At 36.1% G+C, this 21,706-nt stretch overlaps 1 protein-coding gene across 3 annotated transcripts in view; it reads left to right on the plus strand.

Moving 5' to 3' along the window:
• Wdr49 (WD repeat domain 49) overlaps window positions 1–21,706 on the plus strand; it is a 172,235-nt gene that overhangs the window by 12,746 nt on the left and 137,783 nt on the right. For all 3 annotated transcript variants that reach the window (XR_015046620.1, XM_029475360.2, XM_085835338.1), the window contains exons 2-4: window positions 11,530–11,970; window positions 12,337–12,513; window positions 13,332–13,506. Coding sequence is in view for 2 of the 3 variants with exons in the window: in XM_029475360.2 (XP_029331220.1) it covers window positions 11,530–11,970; window positions 12,337–12,513; window positions 13,332–13,506 (793 nt within the window). In the remaining variant the exon portion in view is untranslated. The remainder of the gene's footprint in view (window positions 1–11,529; window positions 11,971–12,336; window positions 12,514–13,331; window positions 13,507–21,706) is intronic.

Here is a 21,706-nt window from a genome sequence, read left to right on the forward strand (position 1 = left end):
GATTAGAATATGATGTCCTACGTGTTTCCAATTAATCCTTATTTACTCTCAGCATGGTATTTGTCTATAAGACTAAATTATCTCACTCTTGTTCATTCTCATTCTTACTTTCTTTTCTTTGAGTAGCACCACAGGTTCATGGATTGATATTTCACATTAATACCTTACTAGCTGTAATTATTATTACCCTTTGATTTTTTTTTTTTTTTTTGAGAGAGATTTCTTTTTGTAGCCTCGGGTATCTTGGAATTTGCTCTGCAGACCAGGCTGGCCTGGAAATCAGAGATCCCCTTGCCTCTGCTCTTGAGTGCTAGGATTAAAGGAGTGCACCACCACCGCCCAGCATTACTTCTTTGAATGTTTAACTTGCGTCACACTCAGTAGTAAGTCTCCTGTGAGTCAGGTGTCCTTTAAAAACTTCCCATCAATTTTTTATCATGGTTTTATTTATATTTTTCCTGAAAAGGATGCCGTTACTGCCCAAGACTTGGAATATGCCAGGTTTTTGCAAAATTCCATTCCATTTATAGGAGAATAATATTTAAACAACTATAATCTGAGAAAAAGTGTCCTTACTGATAGTTCCAATGGCATTGTTTTTGTGCCCTTTTTGTTTGACAGATCTAGAATTTATCTATACTTATTCATACCAGTATCTATACATCATTGACCAACAGATTTTATTTTAAATAATGAATTCATAGTAACATCTCCAGTTCAATTAAAACCCCACAGAGTTAATTATGAGCTTGTAAATTAAGTTCATGGATTCCTAGGACCGTGCCTTTGTCTTTTACAATAGGCTAATTCCATCTGAATTGGAGAAGCCCGTGAATCACTGCAATCATATGATAAGTGAAAATTGAAACTGAGTAAACCCACTGAAGCAGGGGGAAGCTATGAGTTTCAGTCAGCAGACTGGTCTCTTATGTCCTGTTGCTCAGTCTCTCATGACTGTTTTCGGACAGATGGAAATTGCAAGAAATGTTACAAATAGATGCATCTGTTCTGAAATAATGCTTCTTATCTTCAGCTTCAAAGATGTTCACAGGATTTGATAGTGAACTCTGATACATATTCATAACCAGCATGGTTTTTAACTGAGGGAAATTGAGGCATGCATGGCAGAATGAAGCATGAGAAAGCAGCATGTTGATTTTAAATTTAATTAAAGAGATAGAGAGGATGTATTTTAATAATGTATGCTCATCCAACTGTAATGAGACATCAAAAATATCACAGCAAGTGTCTGACAAAAATATTAATTTGGTGAAATGCTTAATAATAAAATGAGTGGGTCTGGAGAAAACAAGATTTAGAGGTCTATATTGACCTTTTCTTGTACAGAGAGAACAGCATTGTTGAATTCCAATGGTCTGCAGTAAAAGAAAAAAAATGTGCTTTGATCTCTATGACGGATGTTTAGATAACATCATCAAGCTTCAATGCCACATGGAATTTTATGTAAAGAAAGAGAATAGCTTGATGTTCTAGCCTTTTTTACATTTAGTAATTGAGCGAGCATGTGTTACTCATTATGACTGCCATACCTTGGCTTCCGCTGGTCTCAAAGTATTTGAAGAGCAATTTAACTTGGTTGCCTTGTTCAAAGTTAATGTGAGTGTTTATAATAGTATTTGGCAAACAATGGATGCTCATAGTTTGTTGAATGAGTCAATGAAACTCTCCTTGATGCCTCACGGTATTCATTTCCTTACCTATTTAGTCATAAATGGATGATTTGGAAGTAAATCTTTCTTTTGACACTTTGGCCTTTATTTCCAGGTTCTGGTAGAAAATACTCAATAATGAATGAAAATAATGAACCTTATTATCACTTTATTCATTGCCAGGCTTTGGCAGTACAGAAAATATCTAGACCTTTGACCAAACTGAATAGTGTTCTCCTCACAGATTTAAAATTACACGTGCATTTTTGTATACACAAGTTTTTTCACTAGTGCTCCAGTTTCTAAATTAATGACTTATTATTTATGTATAATTGCCTAAGACATTATTTGGTCTTAATTTGGGCTTGTTCTTACTAGTTTATAACTTAATTATCTCATTTAATCTACTCTAAATCTACCATAGCCTATTTACCTATTCTTCAGAGTTCAGAGTGAATCTGTTTCTGTACCTGATTCTACCCTAGAGTGCCTCTCTCTCTACTAGAACTTCCACCATCGATTTCCTGCCTCCGCTAATAGTCCATAAGATTTTTGTTGCTATGTTATGCTTCCATACATTACACAAGAAATTGTCACTACATATTCTTGTCTGTGTAGGTGCAAACTTATAAATAGGAGAAAAGATTAAATGCTATGTCATTACTTATTAAGCAATGCTATTATACTTAAGAATTATATTTGACAGAAATTGAAAAATGAACTTAAATGCTTGCTTTAGGACTATTTTGGCCTTTTCCCGAAAGTATTAAAATGCTTTTGGTTCTAAAATTTAAGCTTTAGTATTATTACCTGATGAGTCTTTTTTTTTTTTTTTTTTTTTTTTGGTTTTTTTGAGACAGGGTTTCTCTGTGTAGCCCTGGCTGTCCTGGCACTCACTTTGTAGACCAGGCTGGCCTCGAACTCAGAAATCCGCCTGCCTCTCTGATGAGTCTTAATTAGAGCAAATCCCTACTTTGGTGATGGTCTTCAGTATAAAAGACATTACATTTTTCTGATAAGAATACAAATTTATCTAATTGTTTGGAGAGGGATTGGGCAAGATATTTTAAAGACTAAGAATGTGCCAGTTCTGTTGCTGGCAGATTGCCAAACGTATGACCTTCTCTTTGGCCCCATCCCTACCACACCCAGTTTAGAGCTCGCTGCCTTCTCCACTACAGTGCCTCTCTTTACCACCACCACCCCAAAGTGGTCTGGAAAACCAAATAGGTTACTTGTGTATCTTCTTTTAGGCAACTCTTCATCTGTGTCATATCACACCTCCAAAGCTGTTTTCTAAGGAACCATTACTTTCTCCTGAGCCCTTTCCACCTTCATTAGAGTTTGCCAGATCCTAGCATGAGACTGTCCAGTTATCCCATACTCTCTTCTGGTATTCAACAGAACACTCCCAGCTTCCTGACTGATACTCACTAGTTGTCTCAATCAGTTCTGAGAAGCACAACCATTTCACACTGCTTTCTTCAAGATCTTTAATCAAACCTTTTTAGGCAGCAAGCTATCAATGACAAAAAGAAGTTGGAATAGAGACTATCACTCTAAATATCTGACAGAGAAAATCTATATTTCAACCCTACTACAAATTTGCTCTTTCCTGAAGATTGTAAATAATTGTGTGAAAAGGAAACAGTTACTTGAACAACACCAAAAAACTTACTTGAATAAAAAGAAAAACTTAACCTAGACATAAAATTCTGAAGAACAAGACATAAAAACAACAGGAAAACCAAAACATCATGTCTCTTCTCCTCCCCGCCCTTCCCAAAACCTCCATAAACTTTACAGTAATGGTCCTTAATGAAAATGACATTCTAAATCTTTCTTTAGAAGAAAGATTACAATTATGTTAAAGCAACTCAAATCAGACACCATAAACATTTAATTTTCAAATTATGAGCGTCTGCCAGGCAGTGGTGGATCACACCTTTAATCTCAGCACTTGGGAGGCAGAAGCAGGCATATTTCTGAGTTCAAGGCCAGCCTGGTCTACAGAGTGAGTTCTATGACAGCCAGTGCTACACAGAGAAACCCTATCTCAAAAAACCAAAAAAAAAAAAAAAAAAAAAAAAAAAGAGCATAGAAGCAGAATATCATAACATATAGAATAGACAGAAAACTCCAAACTCCAAGCCTAAGAAAGTGACGACCATCCAAGTATACCAAGTATACTTGAGTTCAGAACATCAAATAGACAGGACCAGAGAGAGATCAAATAACTTATAAAATCAGACTCATTAATATAACACATGATCATACCACAGAAACTTTAAACCCAGAATGGCTGGAATAATATATTTCAAGTTATAAAAGACAATTATGGTCAAGCCAGGCTACTCTACTCGATGAAACTACCCACTAAAGATATAAAAAAGACAAAATCTATGATAAAAAGAGATAAGATAAACGTGTGACTTCTAAACCAGTTGTACAGAGGATATTAGAAGAAATACTTCAATCTGAAGAGAAGGATAAACAGTCCTTAGAAGGTCTCAGAAAATGAATAAATATATGAATTAATGAGTTATTCTACAGCATTCTGAGAAAACTCTGCAAATTCAAGAAAGTGTCAGGAATTAATACACATCTTTAAATAATAATTTTGTTACTGGTCTCATTTCCCCAATATAGAGACACAAACTAGAATATTGGACTAGAAAGGAGAACTGATCTATTTGCTGCCCGTGAGAAACACATTACAACATTAACAATAGATAGTACCTTAGAGTAAAAAAGATATTAAAAGGTACTTCAAGCAGATAGAACTAAAAAGCAAGTGTAGCTATTCTAATATCTTCTCACATATGTGGATACTGGCTACAAATCTTTAACATGTGTACTTAAATTGAAATACTAATTTAGTCACAGAAACTAGTGGGGAGCCATAGGCAGTATAACTCAAATGAAGATGAATTGAACCCAGGTGATATGAAGAATCTAAAAGATAAAAAAGAACTTAATGGAGAAGGTGATTGAACTGTATAGTGGAGGTAAAATACAGGGAAAGATTACTATTATTAAAAATATTTAAAGACATCACAATGAAACCTACCATTATAGATGTAATTATATATGCACACACACACACACACACACACACACACACATATATATATAAAAGAAGTTCAAATGGAGGTACCCTATAGCAGAGACCAATGTCTTTCCCAGGGACCTTAGGCTATCAAATAAAAACCCAGTACCCAGTGCTCGGTATTGGATGTCTTTTTATCAAGTTGTTGGTCAGCAGGGCCCTACGACTCACATCACTATAGGTTACTGCTATTGTTTACTATCCAGAACTTGATGATAAGACCCTATTACTGATAATGACACATTCTTGCATAATAGGACATGAAGAAATCAAATTGGTATTAATCTGGAAGCTTTAGACCCACTGGCTAGCTTTCAGGGCCGGGAGGTTCTATGCCTACTACCAGGGAATAAAAGTAATCAACACTTTTACTGAGCTGTGAACCCTATAAGCTACAATAATGAATGGCCTGGTAATAAATATATATTTACTGGTTCAATAAAGGACAAATATTATGGGGGTAATGAACCACTTTTGGATTAGATTAGACCTGCCTCATAAGATGGAATTCTTGCCTTTATGGAAATCCTATGACTCCCTAGGTCATAGGGGAGAATGCAATACTATTACTCTAACTGGTTGTAGAAATGACTTGTCCCCTTTTCCAATCTGTGTTTTTATTCTTTATCCAGAAATTAGGACATCTCATCTGTCCTTATCAAGGAAACTTTGTTTTGTAGTAGAGGGCAATTCATACAGACCCATGACTGGCCAATGTACAAGGAACAAGGCTCAACTGTAAATGAGACATCTATATCACCAGCACTTCAGAGGTCAGGGTTCATTACAGATTAAAACAAAGAGGAATTGTCAGGGCCAGAGTAGATAGCTACAACAAAACTGGTTTGGTTATTTATTTATTTATTTATTTGGCCAGGCACAGCAGGACTCTTATATACATGAAGTCATAGCTGACCTCATACTCAACATTAAGTTATCCAACATTTTCAACATGGATGGGGAAAGAGATAATGAGGTGCTATTTGCAATTGACAGATGCTCGTAGAAGAAAATTGAAGATTAAAACAAACAAACAAACAAACAAACAACAACAAAAAATCCTGTGTTCTCAGAAAGGAACATATTCCAGCAAACTGTCCTACATTCATGCCCACACAGACAGTAATGAGCAAACTCAGTGAGTTTAAGAAACAAAGCACAGGAAGGGAAAAGATGTGGGGGAGGGGAGGGGTTGTGAATGTTATTGATCCTCAATATACAGAGGTATGAAATCCTCAAATAATAAAATTATAAATGTCTATTACAAGAATATATAAATTATTTGTCTCAGAAATTATGCTTCTAGGAAATTCTTTCTTAAAAAATAATTACTTAATTGAGCTTAGACGTATCTGTAGGCTTGTTTATATAAAACCAGCACATTGAAAATAGTAGAAATGTTTATTAATAAAGACTCCTTAAATTATCTATGTCTCCATAGGGTATTGTGGTGGTAAAGGTAAGTGTACATTTTAGAGGTATACCTTCCAGGTATGAGGTAAGTGGACAAATCAAAAGGAAAGACAACTATTTAGATATCTCTATTTGTATATGGCATGGTGCCATTTGGTAGATAATACATTGTAATTTTGATTCTTTCCTTGAAAAATGTCCAGAAAAGTGATCATTATAGGAGAGTTTAAGTTTTAGCCATTACCAGTTAAAAATAACAATCTTTTCTTAGTGCAAAAAAGAGATGTCAGGTTCCTTTAAAAGGGAGTATTTTTAAGAGTTTAACACTGAGGCTCAGAGCTCTGTTTTCATAAATATTAAAATGAAATGATCTTTATAATGTTCTATATTTGAAGGATATTCCAAAGACAGATTTTCTAAAGTCTAAAATGTATCAAGTGAGATAATCAAGAACCATGTTTTCTAGGTATTCTCAGAAAAAAACCAAACCAAAATAAAACAAAACTAGTCAGGACCTGAATGTTTTCTTAGGAAATCAACATGACAAATAATTTTAAAATGTTATGCTAGGTAGAATAATTATATGTTTCTCAATTACATATATGTTTGTTCTGAATTCAATGAGATATCTGAGAGGTGAGAACATTAAGTTTTTAGTTCAGGAATGCTAGACTAGGCACTACTAGGGGTAAAAAGATACATTTTCAAGCTCATCATGAAACAGTTGTATCTGAATGTTTCACTTTTAAATTAACACTTTCTCTTGTGAGGATAGCTTTATTAGAGTGACTCAATGGTCACTTAAAAATTAATACCGCTTCATAATTAAATAAAATACCCCAATTTTTCATATGTATACTAAATATATGCTTATGAATTTAGCTTGATGTGGCTGTATCTATAACAATAATAATTGGTGTTCAGTATAATTGATATTTTTTTTGGTTAATAATTGACAGTTTTTAACACAGTTTATCTTACTAGAGCCTCACACAAATGGAGGGATAATATAACTTTACAAAATTGCATAAAAACATGCGAAGTTCGGTCATAAAGTCAAGATTCTAGGTAAACTTGTATATTGTGTGTGTGTGGGGGGGAGTGTGCTGAGCATACTAAAATTCATTAATTACAACAATTAAATGATTGTATGTCCCAACATTTACATATTGAGGGGTTCTTTTAGTCTCTTTTTCATGGAGTTATTTCCTGCTAAGGACCCCATCCATCCAGAATGGGGACCCTCTCTGACTTTATAGAGCACCAAAGTAACTCAAAGGCAGAAGACATGGTTTTTCACACTAGGGAGATGTTGATCTTGTACAGTGATAGTCACAGTTTCTAGGAACAGGTAAACTTTACTTTACCTAGCTAGGTGAGGGTAGTTTGCTATTTTGTACTTCTGATGAAGAGCAGATGGAAGAGTATGAATCATATCTAGCTAAGCTAGTCTCTGTGATAACAATGATAAATAACCATGAAAGAGAGCTTCAGGCTATTCTGGTTTTTGGGGGGCCTCCTACATATATTTTGATCCTCTGGTAAATCTCTTAGATTTACTCAATATGCAACAATCTCCTCCTTATAGAGAAGATAACTTACTAAAATTAACAGTAATGTACATCTAGAATTCTCTCCCCACTCCCCCCCAAACTCTCAAATAACAGTCTTTGATGGCAAAGACAAAAAACATCTATATGCCATATAGCTCTTTTACTTTCTTGGTTAGGGTCACACCAAGATATTTATATTATTTATGTCTATTGTGGAGGGTATTGACTTTCTAACTTGTTTCTTAACCTATTTATTGTTTGTACAAAGGAGGGCTTTTGATTTCTTTGCGTTAAATTTGTATCCTGCCACATTCCTAAAGGTGTTTATCAGCTGTAGGAGTTTTCTTATAGAATGTTGGGGTTGCTTTTATATACTAATGTATGTCATCCACAAGTAGCAATCAATACTTTTTCCTTCCCATCTTGTATCACCTTGATCTCCTTTGGTTGGCTTACTACTCATGCTAGAACTTCAAGTATTACATTGAAGATATATGCGGAGAGTGGAAAGCCTTGTCTTGTCCCAGACTTTAAGTTTTTCTCCATTTAGTTTGATGTTGAGTGTTCGCTTCAGTGACTTTAAATATGCCCCTTGTATCCCTGACCTTCCAAGATGTTTTCATAAAAGGGTGCTGGACTTTTTCAAATGCTTTTTTTTTATCATCTTTTGAGATGATCGTGTGTTTTTTTCTCTTTCAGTTTGTTTATATGGTTTTTTTTTTTTTTGAATATTGAACCATCCCTGCATCCCTGGGATGAAGCATATTTGATCATGGTAGATGATGTCTTTGATATGTTCTTAGATTTGATTTGCGAGTATTTTATAGAATATTTTTGTATCATTGTTCTTCATAAGGGAAATTCGTCTGAGATTTTCTTTCTTTGTTGAGTCTTTGTGTGGTTTAGGTAGCAGGGTAACTGTTGCCTCATAGAATGATTTGGCAGTATTCTTTCTGTTTTATTTCAGTGACTATAGTTTGAGGACTATTGGCCTTAGCTCTTCTTTGAAAGTCTGGAAGAATGCAACACTAAAGCCATCTGTCCCACAGTTTTGTTTTAGATGGGAGGCTTTTATTGACTGCTTCTTGTTTTCTTAGGGCTTATGGAATTATTCAGATAGTTTTCCTTATATCTTAATTTAGCTTTTGTATTTGGAATCTGTTTAGAATATCATCCATTTTAGTAGATTTTCCTTTTTGTGGAGTGTATGCTTTTGAAGTAAGACCTAATGTTCTTTTAAAATTTCCTCAGTGTCTTTTATGTTCCCCTTTTCATTTCTGATTTTGTTAATGTGGGTACTGTCTCTGACTTTCAGCTAGTTTGACTAATTGTTTATATATCTTGTTGATTTCTCAAATAATCAGCTCTTGTGGTTTTGCTTATTCTTTATTTTGTTCTTGTTGTTTCTAATTGATTGATTTCAATCTCGAGTTTGATTATATCCTGTTTTTTACTCCTCCTTGGTATGTTTGCTTCTTTTTTCTAGAGGCTTCATATATGCTTTTAATTCCTTAGTATGAGAACTCTCCAAATTCTTTATGAGGTCATTTAGTGCTGTGAACTTGCCTGTGTCTTTTTACTGGGGGAATTGAGTCCATTGATGGTGAGAGATACTATTGACAAATGATTGTTATTTCCTGTTATTTTTATGTTGGTGATGGTTGACACACACACACACACACACACACACACAGAGAGAGAGAGAGAGAGAGAGAGAGAGAGAGAGAGAGAGAGAGAGAGAGAGAGAGAGAGAGAGTTTTCTCTACTGGTTTTAATGGTGTGAAATTATTTTTTGTTTTCTTGAGGATAGTTAGACTCATTGGAAGGGAGTTTTCCTTCTAGTATCCTCTATTGGGCAGGTCACTGAGACATAAGCTAAACAGAGAAATAATGTAACTAACACAGGTTATGATTCAAATGGACCTAACAGATATGAGCGAGGGGGGGTCATGTGACAAATGACACAGACACATGGCAACAAAACACATCTTTATTACACAGTACCTCATATACTAGGTGTTTCCTCAATCTTACACAGTACTTCATATGCTATGTGTTTCCTCAATCTTATACAGTACCTCATATACTAGGTGTTTCCTCAATCTTACACAATACCTCATATACTTGGTGTTTTCTCAATCTTCGGCTCCTCTTGTGGAAAGCTGATTCCTTCTTCCCAAACCCCAATATTTATATTAAGCACTATTATTATTTGAAGTATGTACAGACTATATATTTGCCTTCCACTCCAATTACTTTGTATGGTCCTAGTCAGTAGGAATCTTTACTCTCAGCACTGTAGTGGTCTTTCCAGGGATGTAAAAAAAAAATGTGGGTCTCCTAGATTCACAAACAACATCACAGGAGGTTGACATTCCAGGAGGCTGACATTCCGCCCCTTTTAGCTCAGACACTGTAAGCCAAGGAAGTGCTGTCTTGCCCATCTCTACATTCTACATCATCTACATTCTCCCTCTCCCTCCTCCCTCTCCCTCTCCCTCTCCCTCTCCCTCTCCCTCTCCCTCTCCCTCTCCCTCTCCCTCTCCCTCTCCCTCTCCCTCTCCCTCTCCCTCTCCCTCTCCCTCTCCCTCTCCCTCTCCCTCTCCCTCTCCCTCTCCCTCTCCCTCTCCCTCTCCCTCTCCCTCTCCCTCTCCCTCTCCCTCTCCCTCTCCCTCTCCCTCTCCCTCTCTGTCTCTCTCTCTCCCTCTCCCTCTCTGTCTCTCCCTCTCCCTCTCTGTCTCTCTCTCTCCCTCTGCCTCTCCCTCTCCATCTCTCCCTCTCCCTATTTTCTTTTCTCCTTCTCCCCCCATTTCTGTTTCCCTCCTATATACTTTATCTCCTTCCTTTCTTTCAACTTTCTATCCTTACCTTTCCTCCTCATGATTTGCTGTTTAAATCAGTTGTGAAATGTCACTAATGTTCTCATTTTCAAAAAGATTAGAAAATTCCAAAACATGCATAATGGCTTCATTCTGTCATGAATTACAATCCTAATTGTTGTGAAATCAGTTAGGAGATGTGACAATAATGTTAAATAAGGAGTTTTTCAATAGAAATACACTTCAAATACAATGATGTATTAGCCCCTTTTGAGAATGGGTTGAGAATGTGTTGCCTAGAGATTTGTAGAAATCTTTCAGTGTTTCTTCTGGGAGTTCTGCTTTAGTTTTTGCTAACTTTCCATTTGCAGACACTATAGTTTCATATTATAGTGTCTCTTATAATATGGTATTTACAGAAGTAGATTTCTTACCCTTGAATTAAAATTGCATCATATTGTAGTTTTACTGGCTCTATAAAGCTTTTTCAAGGGTTTATATCCTTCTACAAACCACTATGTTAGCTTTCTGTTGCTGCTATAAAGAATTACTACTAACTTAGTGGCTTAAATATGAAATTTTATTGATTTGCAGTTTGGAGGTCAGAAGTCCAAAATGGGATTTCATTAGCTAATAAAATTGTTATAAGGAATGCTTTCTTTCTGAATCCTTACCTTGTCTTTTCCAGCTCCCTAACCAATGTCCTACAGTCTCTTCAATCCCCTCCTTATCAACACATATTCTTTAACTCTTCTTCATTAATATGTGTAAATGAACATGTAGCGTCTAGCCCTATAAATTATCTTTCCTGTCCAAATTCATGTAAGTATAGAACCTCCCAAAAGTAAAAGGTGCTTTTCTTCCCACACTCAAGAATTACTAACCAAATCAACCTGGAGACAGCACAATGCTCTTCTCTCTGTAATGAGTTTTCTGTTGTTTTACTTCTCTATTCTCATTTCTAGTCCCAAGATCCGAGTCAAACCATTTGTATGTCCAGAGAAGAATTTGTACAGAAGATGGCAGAAACTGTGGGTTGGGGCACAAAGGAAGAGTATGGAGAACTCTTTGACAAAGTGGATGTGGCCCGGGATGGCTTCATTGACTGGGACAAGCTGACTTCATTTATACTGTTATCGCTTTATGAGAGAGATGAACGAGCAAAGGCAACAGTCGTTCCCCAATGGAAGAACCTTGAATTCCTCCCAGGAAAACACAAGGACACCATTCAGAAAGTAGTTTTCTTAAAAAGTTCCAGTCGTTACTTAACTATTAGCAAGGAAGGCTTACTAGGAATCTGGGGAGAGAACTTAAAGTTGCAAGAATCACTTCCTATCACTTCAGATGCCATCAAACTCAAACACCTGTGGGTGACAAGTTTGGTTTCTCTGGAAAATGTTAACAAGGTACAAACTGTTTATAAATACACTTGATAGTTATGCAAAAAGATTAGAAAATGATGGAACAGAACTCCTGACAACACCATTTTACCTGTAGGGAATATAAGAAGTACTTCTTAGGGATGTAGCATGGTGGTGGACGGAGGATTAAAATAGAAAAGAAAAGGTGCTCAAAAGTCTTTGGTAATTAATATGTTTTGTTTTGATTTTTTTGATTAGAGTTCAATGTTAGAAGTTGTGCTACTATGCATACTTTTAGAATTCTGCTAAGGGCTCTCAGAGAACTGTCTCTCATTTGGAAATTTTATGTGTATACTTGCTTTGTGTATCAATTTCACTAAATCCATCACTAATATCCTTTGATTTTTCTAGATAGCAGTGGCTTTTACAAGCAAAGAGATTTGTTTTTATGATCTACTGTCCAAAGAAGAATTTCCTTGTCAATACAAACTCCAAGGTCTGCAAGGAGCTCCCATATGCATGGATTATTGGTATGATCCTATTGATCCCAAAGACTCAATCCTTTCTTTTGGAGATATAACTGGAAAGGTAAGTGAGAGGAAGATGTGACTGAACAATAAGGAGTTCATCTTAAAACTCTAAATCAAAGTAGAAATTCAAATATGTTGAGCATCACTTCTATTTTATAAATTATGAGGCTACACTCATTGGACATGAAATAGATGGGTTATATTACAATTCCACCTTTGACTTATAAAATATATACCTTTGTTATGATCTTCTTGTCTGTGTGTGTAATTATATTTTTTAATTTCAAAACTTACAAATGCTACATTATAAAAGTTTAATACAATAGATCCCAATATAAATATTTACCATTAATGTATGAACTGATTTCCTATTGTCAAAGTAGTATTCCTTTCAAAGTACTTGTTTTGGTTTGTGAGATTTCCATTGTTAAAGAGCTAAGAGAGTATTCCTATTTCATATCACATAACAAAGGAATAGAGGCAGGAATGATGGTAAAATTGAACTTGTGACATTGGATACAGTCACTTCTCATCCTATCAAGTTGATCTTAAATAAGAGAAGTCTCTACTTACTCAATGACAGTGGAGTGTGCCAGACACTGAAGAGGCTTGAACAATCAATTCTCTTTCATGACCGTGAAAGCTTCCATTCTTCCTGTTTTCAGTGACAAGTCCTTATTAAAGTGAAAAGCAATAGTTGGAAACCACTCTGTGCACTGTATGGTGGTTCTTCTACTGTCATCGATTTATATACTTTAAGTAATATCGTAGAGAATGTTCCTAACTCACGATCTATTCCTTGTTAATGTTAGGGTCCATAAAACTGTTGAACAGTCCTTAAGCTGCCTGTGTTTGTTTCTCTTTTGATGACCCAAGGTTCAAGCAGTTGCTTTCACAGCAGCCATGATTTCCCTTTTTGAGCGCCCTGCTAATGCATGTGATAATGAAGAAGCCACTATGACCATTGACTGGGCAGAGCTGGTCTCTGGATGTCACAAATGTTGTCACGTATTACAGCACACACTTCATCATGGAGACTGGGTCCGGCAAGGTACTGGGTTTGAATAGTAGCAGGAAGAAACAGTAATTTTCACTTTCTACCTTTATTTCTTTAATGAAAGTGTTACACACTGAATGTTTAAATTTAGAAACCAATAATTGGTTCTCTGGAGGTTTTGGCATAGACTCACTTTATCCTGAGTGCTGGCTTCATTTTCTTCTAAGATGTATGCTTCATTCAGTTAATTCAGGTGAACTATGCACTCAGAACTCTCGGAAGACGGAAGAAAATTGTTATAGAATCTAATCAGCCTCAAGTCCACTCTGCTCCTAACCTATGTCAGTCATTCACTCAGTGCTTAGAGAAAGAATTAAAGAAATTCCTCAGGAGTGATTTTATTTTTTCTGTGTTCTTATTAGAAACATTAGTGTTTCCTTCAGAATGTAATTTTCTTTCTACTTTGTCTTTTTTAAGCTTTGAATTAATTTTACTGATACTTTGTTTTGTATATTTTAGCTATTTACCTTATTATGTATACATATTTAAAATTTTTCAACACATACTTTATCAGAAAGATTCATTCAAACTCAAACTCACCATTTTTCCCTTTGTTTCCTTCTTTAGAGGAAGTTTTATTATACAGCTCAGCCTGACATAGGACATGTGAGTTTTCTTCCTCTGCCTCCAAATTATAAATAAAGCTCTCTCTGTTTCTTTATTTCTGTTTGTCTCTGTCTTCCTCCTCCTTCTCTCCTTTTCCTCTCTCTCCTTCCCTCACTCCATACTTTCCTCCCTCCTTTCTCCCTCTTGATATATTGTATGAGTTCTTCCTGTTTAGAATGCATGAATAGTAGCTCTTTGAGAAAGGATTATTTTATAGATCAGTGTCTGTAAAATGCTAAAATTTTCTTAAAACTTAATTATTAATGAGTTAATGATTTTCATAATATATTTTAATTCTAAAAACAATGATCTTGATGATTCGAGAACTAAGTGTTCAGTATCTGTACTGTACAGATATTAAGGGTTATGGTGATTTTCTTATGTAAAAATTGCTACATTAGTGAAAATGTACTTTAATGAATAGAAATCACTCCTACTTTGGGAGCCCCCAAAGGTCCAGGTTAGTTGACTCTGTTGGCCTTAGTGTGGAGTTCTGGGTTCCTCAATCCTTTCCCCAGCTCTTCCACAAGATGTCCTGAGCTCTCTCAAATGTTTAGCTCTGGGTCTTTGCATCTGTTTCAGTCAGCTGCTGGGTGGACCCTCTCAGAGGACTGTTATTCTAGGCTCCTGTCTGCAAGCATAACAGAGTATCATTAATAGTGTTGTGGATGAGTTCTTGCCCAAGGGTTGGTCTCAAGTTGGGAAGATCAGTGGTTGGCTATTCCTTCAGTCTCTGCTCCATTTTTCCCCTTGCATTTATTGTAGACAGAATCTAGTCCCCACTGCACAATTAGAACTGATGTTCAGCTTAGTCTTCATGTAGGTACTCCAACATCAGAAGCAGAGACTGGCCCTGACTCTGTTGCTTGCCTGTGAATCCTGTTTGCCTAACTGAGACTGGCCTAAGTGGGAGATGATATTCCCAGTCCTTCAGTGAGTCGATGTACCATGGTGGGTTGGTACTCAGGGGGTCTTTCTTTTTCTCAAAGGAGAAGGAGATTGAGGAATGAGAGCAAGGGGCTGTGTGAGGGGGGATCTTGGAAGAGAAGGGAGGTGCAATTGGGATATAAAGTGAATAAATAAATTAATTGAAAAGCAAAAGAAAATTAGAAAAACAATAAAAAAGAAAATAAGTTAGAATGTAATTTTATTTTTTAAAAAATATTTATTATTATAAGTAAATAGAATGCAATTAAAAAACAATAAGAGAAATTAGTAATCTCATTGATTTGAGTAAAATATACAGAAAATTAACATCAGTGGTCAACTTTTAATATAGTTTAAAAATGGATTGTCAAAGGTACGAACTCTTGGCTTTTCAGGCAGCTTTATGAGTTTTTGATCTCATGCTGATCTTCTAATATGTGGCCCCAAATCAAGACCCATACAAGTGACAGTAAATTATGACTTACTTTTTTTTTTAGTATAAATCATATATTCAGTACATTTTATCCATCCTCTGATTTTGGTAGGATATTAGTTGGGGAAAAACAACACTGGAATTCATCTCTTATTGTGACATTCACAAAATTATGCTTCAAATTTTTATAATACCAAAATAAGGATCAATGTGCTAGAAATGAACTGAAAGAAGTTATAGAAACTGCTTTTGAATTAAGTGCTATATGCCCACACATAAATGAACGAATAAATTATAAGCACAAAGCAGTACATTCTGAAATCTACAGTAGTATTTTTGAAATTGATTATTTGTGTTCCAATACTTTATGGTAATATGGATAACTAAGGAGAAATAGCCTGTAGTATGAGACTTTTGAAAAGGTTAAGATTATATCAAGAAAGAATTTCTGCAGATGAGTCATGCTCAAACATCTTCCTACCTAAGATGTATTCCAAATTCTTCCTTAGTTTTATTTAGACCTCTTAAAATTAATGTATAACACAGGATCCCTATCCAAGAGTTATTTGTCTTCTTGTCTGCCATATGATATTGTTCCATAGGTCAGGGTAAATTTACTCCTCATCAGATTTTCATCATGTCATTCTCAGCTGTTGTCTGGAAATAAGTCAGAGGAGATTTTATCTATGACCTCAGAAATCCTATGTGAGGTTATACCTCTCCAAATCACTGTAAACTTGGAATGAGCAACAGAAATATTATATGCATATGTGTGTTCATGCACTTATGTATGTTAATGATAGATGAATGATCATTCATCTACCATTTAGATAGATATTTATATTTATCATTTATATCATTCATATATCATATTGATATCTATTATTAGGGTTCTCTAGAAAAACAGAATCAATAGAATGTGTGTACATGTATAATGTTTGGAGATGGACATAATATGTATATGTATATATATATATATATATATATATATATATATATATATATACAATAAAAGCTATTTTCATACTGAAGAGGCTGAGTATTGGTAGCTGACCAATATAGGAGGTCAAATGCTTCAAAAGTTTCAGGCTAGTTTCCGGATTCCTAGAGAGCTGGTGGTTTTTAATCTAAGGTTTCCATGTCAGTGACTAATGGCAGGATAATGACAGCAACAGGTGAAACAAGCTTGTCAACAGGTAGATAAACTCACAGTGACACATAACAGCAAACTAGAACAAGAAAAGCAAAAAGGCTTTCCTGAGATTTTTTTTAAAAATATATATCTAATTGTCATCCATATTAAGGGTAGGTATTTCCTATTCAGTTAAGATAATAAACAAAATCACTCATGGGCATACATGATAATCAATCTAGTTTAGATAATGACTCACAGATATGCCCGGAGGCTTGTATTCTAGGTTTTGTGTGTAAGCATCAAATATCAATTATATCATATCTACCTATCTGTCTACCCACTATCTATCATCCATCCATCCATCCATCCATCCATCCATCCATCCATCCATCCATCCATCCATCTACCCTTTCTATCTATCTATCTATCTATCTATCTATCTATCTATCTATCTATCTATCTATCATCTACCTAATTACCTATCTTCTATCTCTGTGTTTAAATATATGTATGTATATTCATATCCACCTACAGCTAATCAGAACTAAGGCAAGAGAATCATGACTGCCTGAGCTGCAGCATGAACTCAAAGCTATACTGAAAGCTTTCTGAGATTTTATCTCAACATCGAACTGAAAAGAGGCATAGGGGATGGGTACATTGCTCACTGGTAGAGTAGTTACCTAACTTACATGAGGCCCTAGTTCATGTAGGTATATGCATACACACACACACACACACACACACACACAATATCTCACAATATAGACATACAATTTATCTCACATACATAGACACATAATTTATTTCATATGTGTGTGTCCACATACACATGTATTCACATATGAGGAATGTAAAATTCTTCTCCTACTTAGTTTCTAGACTTAAAATTCACCTGAATGTGGAACTACTGAACTCTTAACCAATGAAAAGGAATCTTCTGAGTTGTAGCAACCAATACCAGATAACAATGACTTTTGGTTGTTTGAAGCTCAATTGTCTTAGTATGAAGAAAATAGAGAATTCTTTGTTCAGTTCTGAGCCCCATTTTTTAATGGGGTTATTTGACTTTCTGGAGTCCACCTTCTTGAGTTCTTTATATATATTGGATATTAGTCCCTTATCTGATTTAGGATAGGTGAAGATCCTTTCCCAATCTGTTGGTGGTTTTTTTGTCTTATTGATGGTGTCTTTAGCCTTGCAGAAGCTTTGTAGTTTCATGAGGTCCCACTTGTCAATTCTCGATCTTACAGCACAAGCCATTACTGTTCTATTCAGGAATTTTTTCCCTGTGCCCATATCTTCAAGGCTTTTCCCCACTTTCTCCTCTATAAGTTTCAGTGTCTCTGGTTTTATGTGAAGTTCCTTGATCCACTTAGACTTGACCTTAGTACAAGGAGATAGGAATGGATCGATTCGCATTCTTCTACATGTTAACAACCAGTTGTGCCAGCACCATTTGTTGAAAATGCTGTCTTTCTTCCACTGGATGTTTTTAGCTCCCTTGTCGAAGATCAAGTGACCATAGGTGTGTGAATTCATTTCTGGGTCTTCAATTCTATTCCATTGGTCTATTTGTCTGTCACTATACCAGTACCATGCAGTTTTTATCACAATTGCTCTGTAGTAGAGCTTTAGGTCCGGCATGGTGATTCCACCAGAGGTTCTTTTATCCTTGAGGAGAGTTTTTGCTATCCTAGGTTTTTTGTTATTCCAGATGAATTTGCAGATTGCACTTTCTAATTCATTGAAGAATTGATTTGGAATTTTGATGGGGATTGCATTGAATCTGTAGATTGCTTTTGGCAAGATAGCCATTTTTACAATGTTGATCCTGCCAATCCATGAGCATGGGAGATCTTTCCATCTTCTGAGATCTTCTATAATTTCTTTCTTCAGAGACTTGAAGTTTTTATTATACAGATCTTTCACTTCCTTAGTTAGAGTCACGCCAAGATATTTTATATTATTTATGACTATTGAGAAGGGTGTTGTTTCCCTAATTTCTTTCTCAGCCTGTTTATTCTTTGTGTAGAGAAAGGCCATTGATTTGTTTGAGTTAATTTTATATCCAGCTACTTCACCGAAGCTGTTTATCAGGCTTAGGAGTTCTCTGGTGGAATTTTTAGGGTCACTTATATATACTATCATATCATCTGCAAAAAGTGATATTTTGACTTCATCTTTTCCAATTTGTATCCCTTTGATCTCCTTTTGTTGTTGAATTGCTCTGGCTAGGACTTCAAGTACAATGTTGAATAGGTATGGAGAAAGTGGACAGCCTTGTCTAGTCCCTGATTTTAGAGGGATTGCTTCAAGCTTCTCACCATTTACTTTGATGTTGGCTACTGGTTTGCTGTAGATTGCTTTTATCATGTTTAGGTATGGGCCTTGAATTCCTGATCTTTCCAAGACTTTTATCATGAATGGGTGTTGGATCTTGTCAAATGCTTTTTCCGCATCTAACGAGATGACCATGTGGTTTTTGTCTTTGAGTTTGTTTATATACTGGATTACGTTGATGGATTTCCGTATATTGAACCATCCCTGCATCCCTGGGATGAAACCTACTTGGTCAGGATGGATGATTGTTTTGATGTGTTCTTGGATTCGGTTAGCAAGAACTTTATTGAGGATTTTTGCATCAATATTCATAAGGGATATTGGTCTGAAGTTTTCTATCTTTGTTGGGTCTTTTTGTGGTTTAGGTATCAGAGTAATTGTGGCTTCATAGAATGAGTTGGGTAGAGTACCTTCTGTTTCTATTTTGTGGAATAGTTTGTGAAGAACTGGGATTAGATCTTCTTTGAAGGTCTGATAGAACTCTGCACTAAACCCATCTGGTCCTGGGCTTTTTTTAGTTGGGAGACTATTAATGACTGCTTCTATTTCTTTGGGGGATATAGGGCTGTTTAGATCATTAACCTGATCTTGATTCAGCTTTGGTACCTGGTATCTGTCTAGGAACTTGTCCATTTCATCCAGGTTCTCCAGTTTTGTTGAGTATAGCCTTTGGTAGAAGGATCTGATGGTGTTTTGGATGTCTTCAGGATCTGTTGTTATGTCTCCTTTTTCATTTCTGATTTTGTTAATTAGGATGCTTTCCCTGTGCCCTCTAGTGAGTCTGGCTAAGGGTTTATCTATCTTGTTGATTTTCTCAAAGAACCAGCACTGAACAAAGAATTCTCACCTGAGGAATACCGAATGGCAGAGAAGCACCTGAAAAAATGTTCAACATCCTTAATCATCAGGGAAATGCAAATCAAAACAACCCTGAGATTCCACCTCACACCAGTCAGAATGGCTAAGATCAAAAATTCAGGTGACAGCAGATGCTGGCGAGGATGTGGAGAAAGTGGAACACACCTCCATTGTTGGTGGGATTGCAAGCTTGTACAACCACTCTGGAAATCAGTCTGGCGGTTCCTCAGAAAATTGGACATAGTACTACCGGAGGATCCAGCAATACCTCTCCTGGGCATATATCCAGAAGATGTCCCAACCGGTAAAAAGGACACATGCTCCACTATGTTCATAGCAGCCCTATTTATAATAGCCAGAAGCTGGAAAGAACCCAGATGTCCCTCAACAGAGGAATGGATACAGAAATTATGGTACATTTACACAATGGAGTACTACTCAGCTATTAAAAAGAATGAATTTATGAAATTCCTAGCCAAATGGATGGACCTGGAGGGCATCATCTTGAGTGAAGTAACACAATCACAAAAGATCTCACACAATATGTATTCATTGATAAGTGGATATTAGCCCAAAACTTAGGATACCCAAGATATAAGATACAATTTGATAAACGCATGAAACTCAAGAAGAATGAAGACCAAAGTGTGGACATTGTGCACCTTCTTAGAATTGGGAACAAAACACCCAGGGAAGGAGTTACAGAGACAAAGTTCGTAGCTGTGATGAAAGGATGGACCATTTAGAGACTTCTGTATCCAGGGATCCGTCCCATAATCAGCTTCTAAACGCTGGCACCATTGCATACACTAGTAAGATCTTGCTGAAAGGACCCAAATATAGCTGTCTCTTGTGAGACGATGCCGGGGCCTAGCAAACACAGGAGTGGATGTTCACAGTCAGCTATTGGATGTATCACAGGGCTCCCAATGGAGAAGCTAGAGAAAGTACCCAAGGAGCTAAAGGGATCTGCAACCCTATTGTTGGAACAACATGATGTACTAACCAGAACCCTGGAGCTCTTGTCTCTAGCTGCATATGTATCGAAAGATGGCCTAGTCGGCCATCACTGGAAAGAGAGGCCCATTGGACTTGCAAACTTTATATGCCCCAATATAGGGGAATGCCAGGGCCAAAAGAATGGGAATGGGTGGGTAGGGAAGTGGGGGGCGCTATGGGGGACTTTTGGGATAGTATTGGAAATGTAATTGAGGAAAATATGTAATAAAAATATTTAAAAAAAAAAAAAGAAAATAGAGGGAGATGAAAATGAAATGAAAGGGGGGAGAAATAGAAAATAAAGCAAACTGTAGCTCAGTGAGGTCTGCAGAGATTGCAGACCATGATCTCTCTGATTCCCAAGACCTGCTCTTCCAGAGGTTGCCAAGTAATGGCTGCTTAGATTTGATATCTGTCACACTTCAGCAGTATTGGTGGATATGCTTACAGTTTCTCAAGCAGATATTAAGCCCTTTTCTTCTGAGTGTAAGAGAATGTACAAGTGAGGAAAATACCACAAATATGAGAATATGCTTTTAAAAACCCTAAAAGTAAAATATCTGTTATATTAAATGTCAGTGGGAAACTCAGTTTTAGTCCTAACAGTGTTAATATATGCTTTCACTAGGACGTAAGTTTCAGACTTATTAAAACTTTGAAGGAGAAAGTGTTTTCATCTTTCCTTATTGGGTCTGTGTCATAGTTTAACAAAAAAATAATTATACCCTTAAATGACTGCAGAGTGAATATAGATATTTGGGGCAGTAGTAGAGAGACTGTCTTGAATCTCAGAGCCTTTTCTTTTAAGGAGTGGTATTCTATGGGGCATGTTTTTGAACTTATTGCCTGGGACTGTCACAATTAAAGAAATATGAGCCAGGTGTTGTAATGTA

This window comes from Mus caroli, unplaced genomic scaffold, assembly GCF_978045245.1.
Source record: "Mus caroli unplaced genomic scaffold, Mus_caroli_1 scaffold_3, whole genome shotgun sequence".
In the NCBI taxonomy this organism is placed as follows: Eukaryota; Metazoa; Chordata; class Mammalia; order Rodentia; family Muridae; genus Mus; species Mus caroli.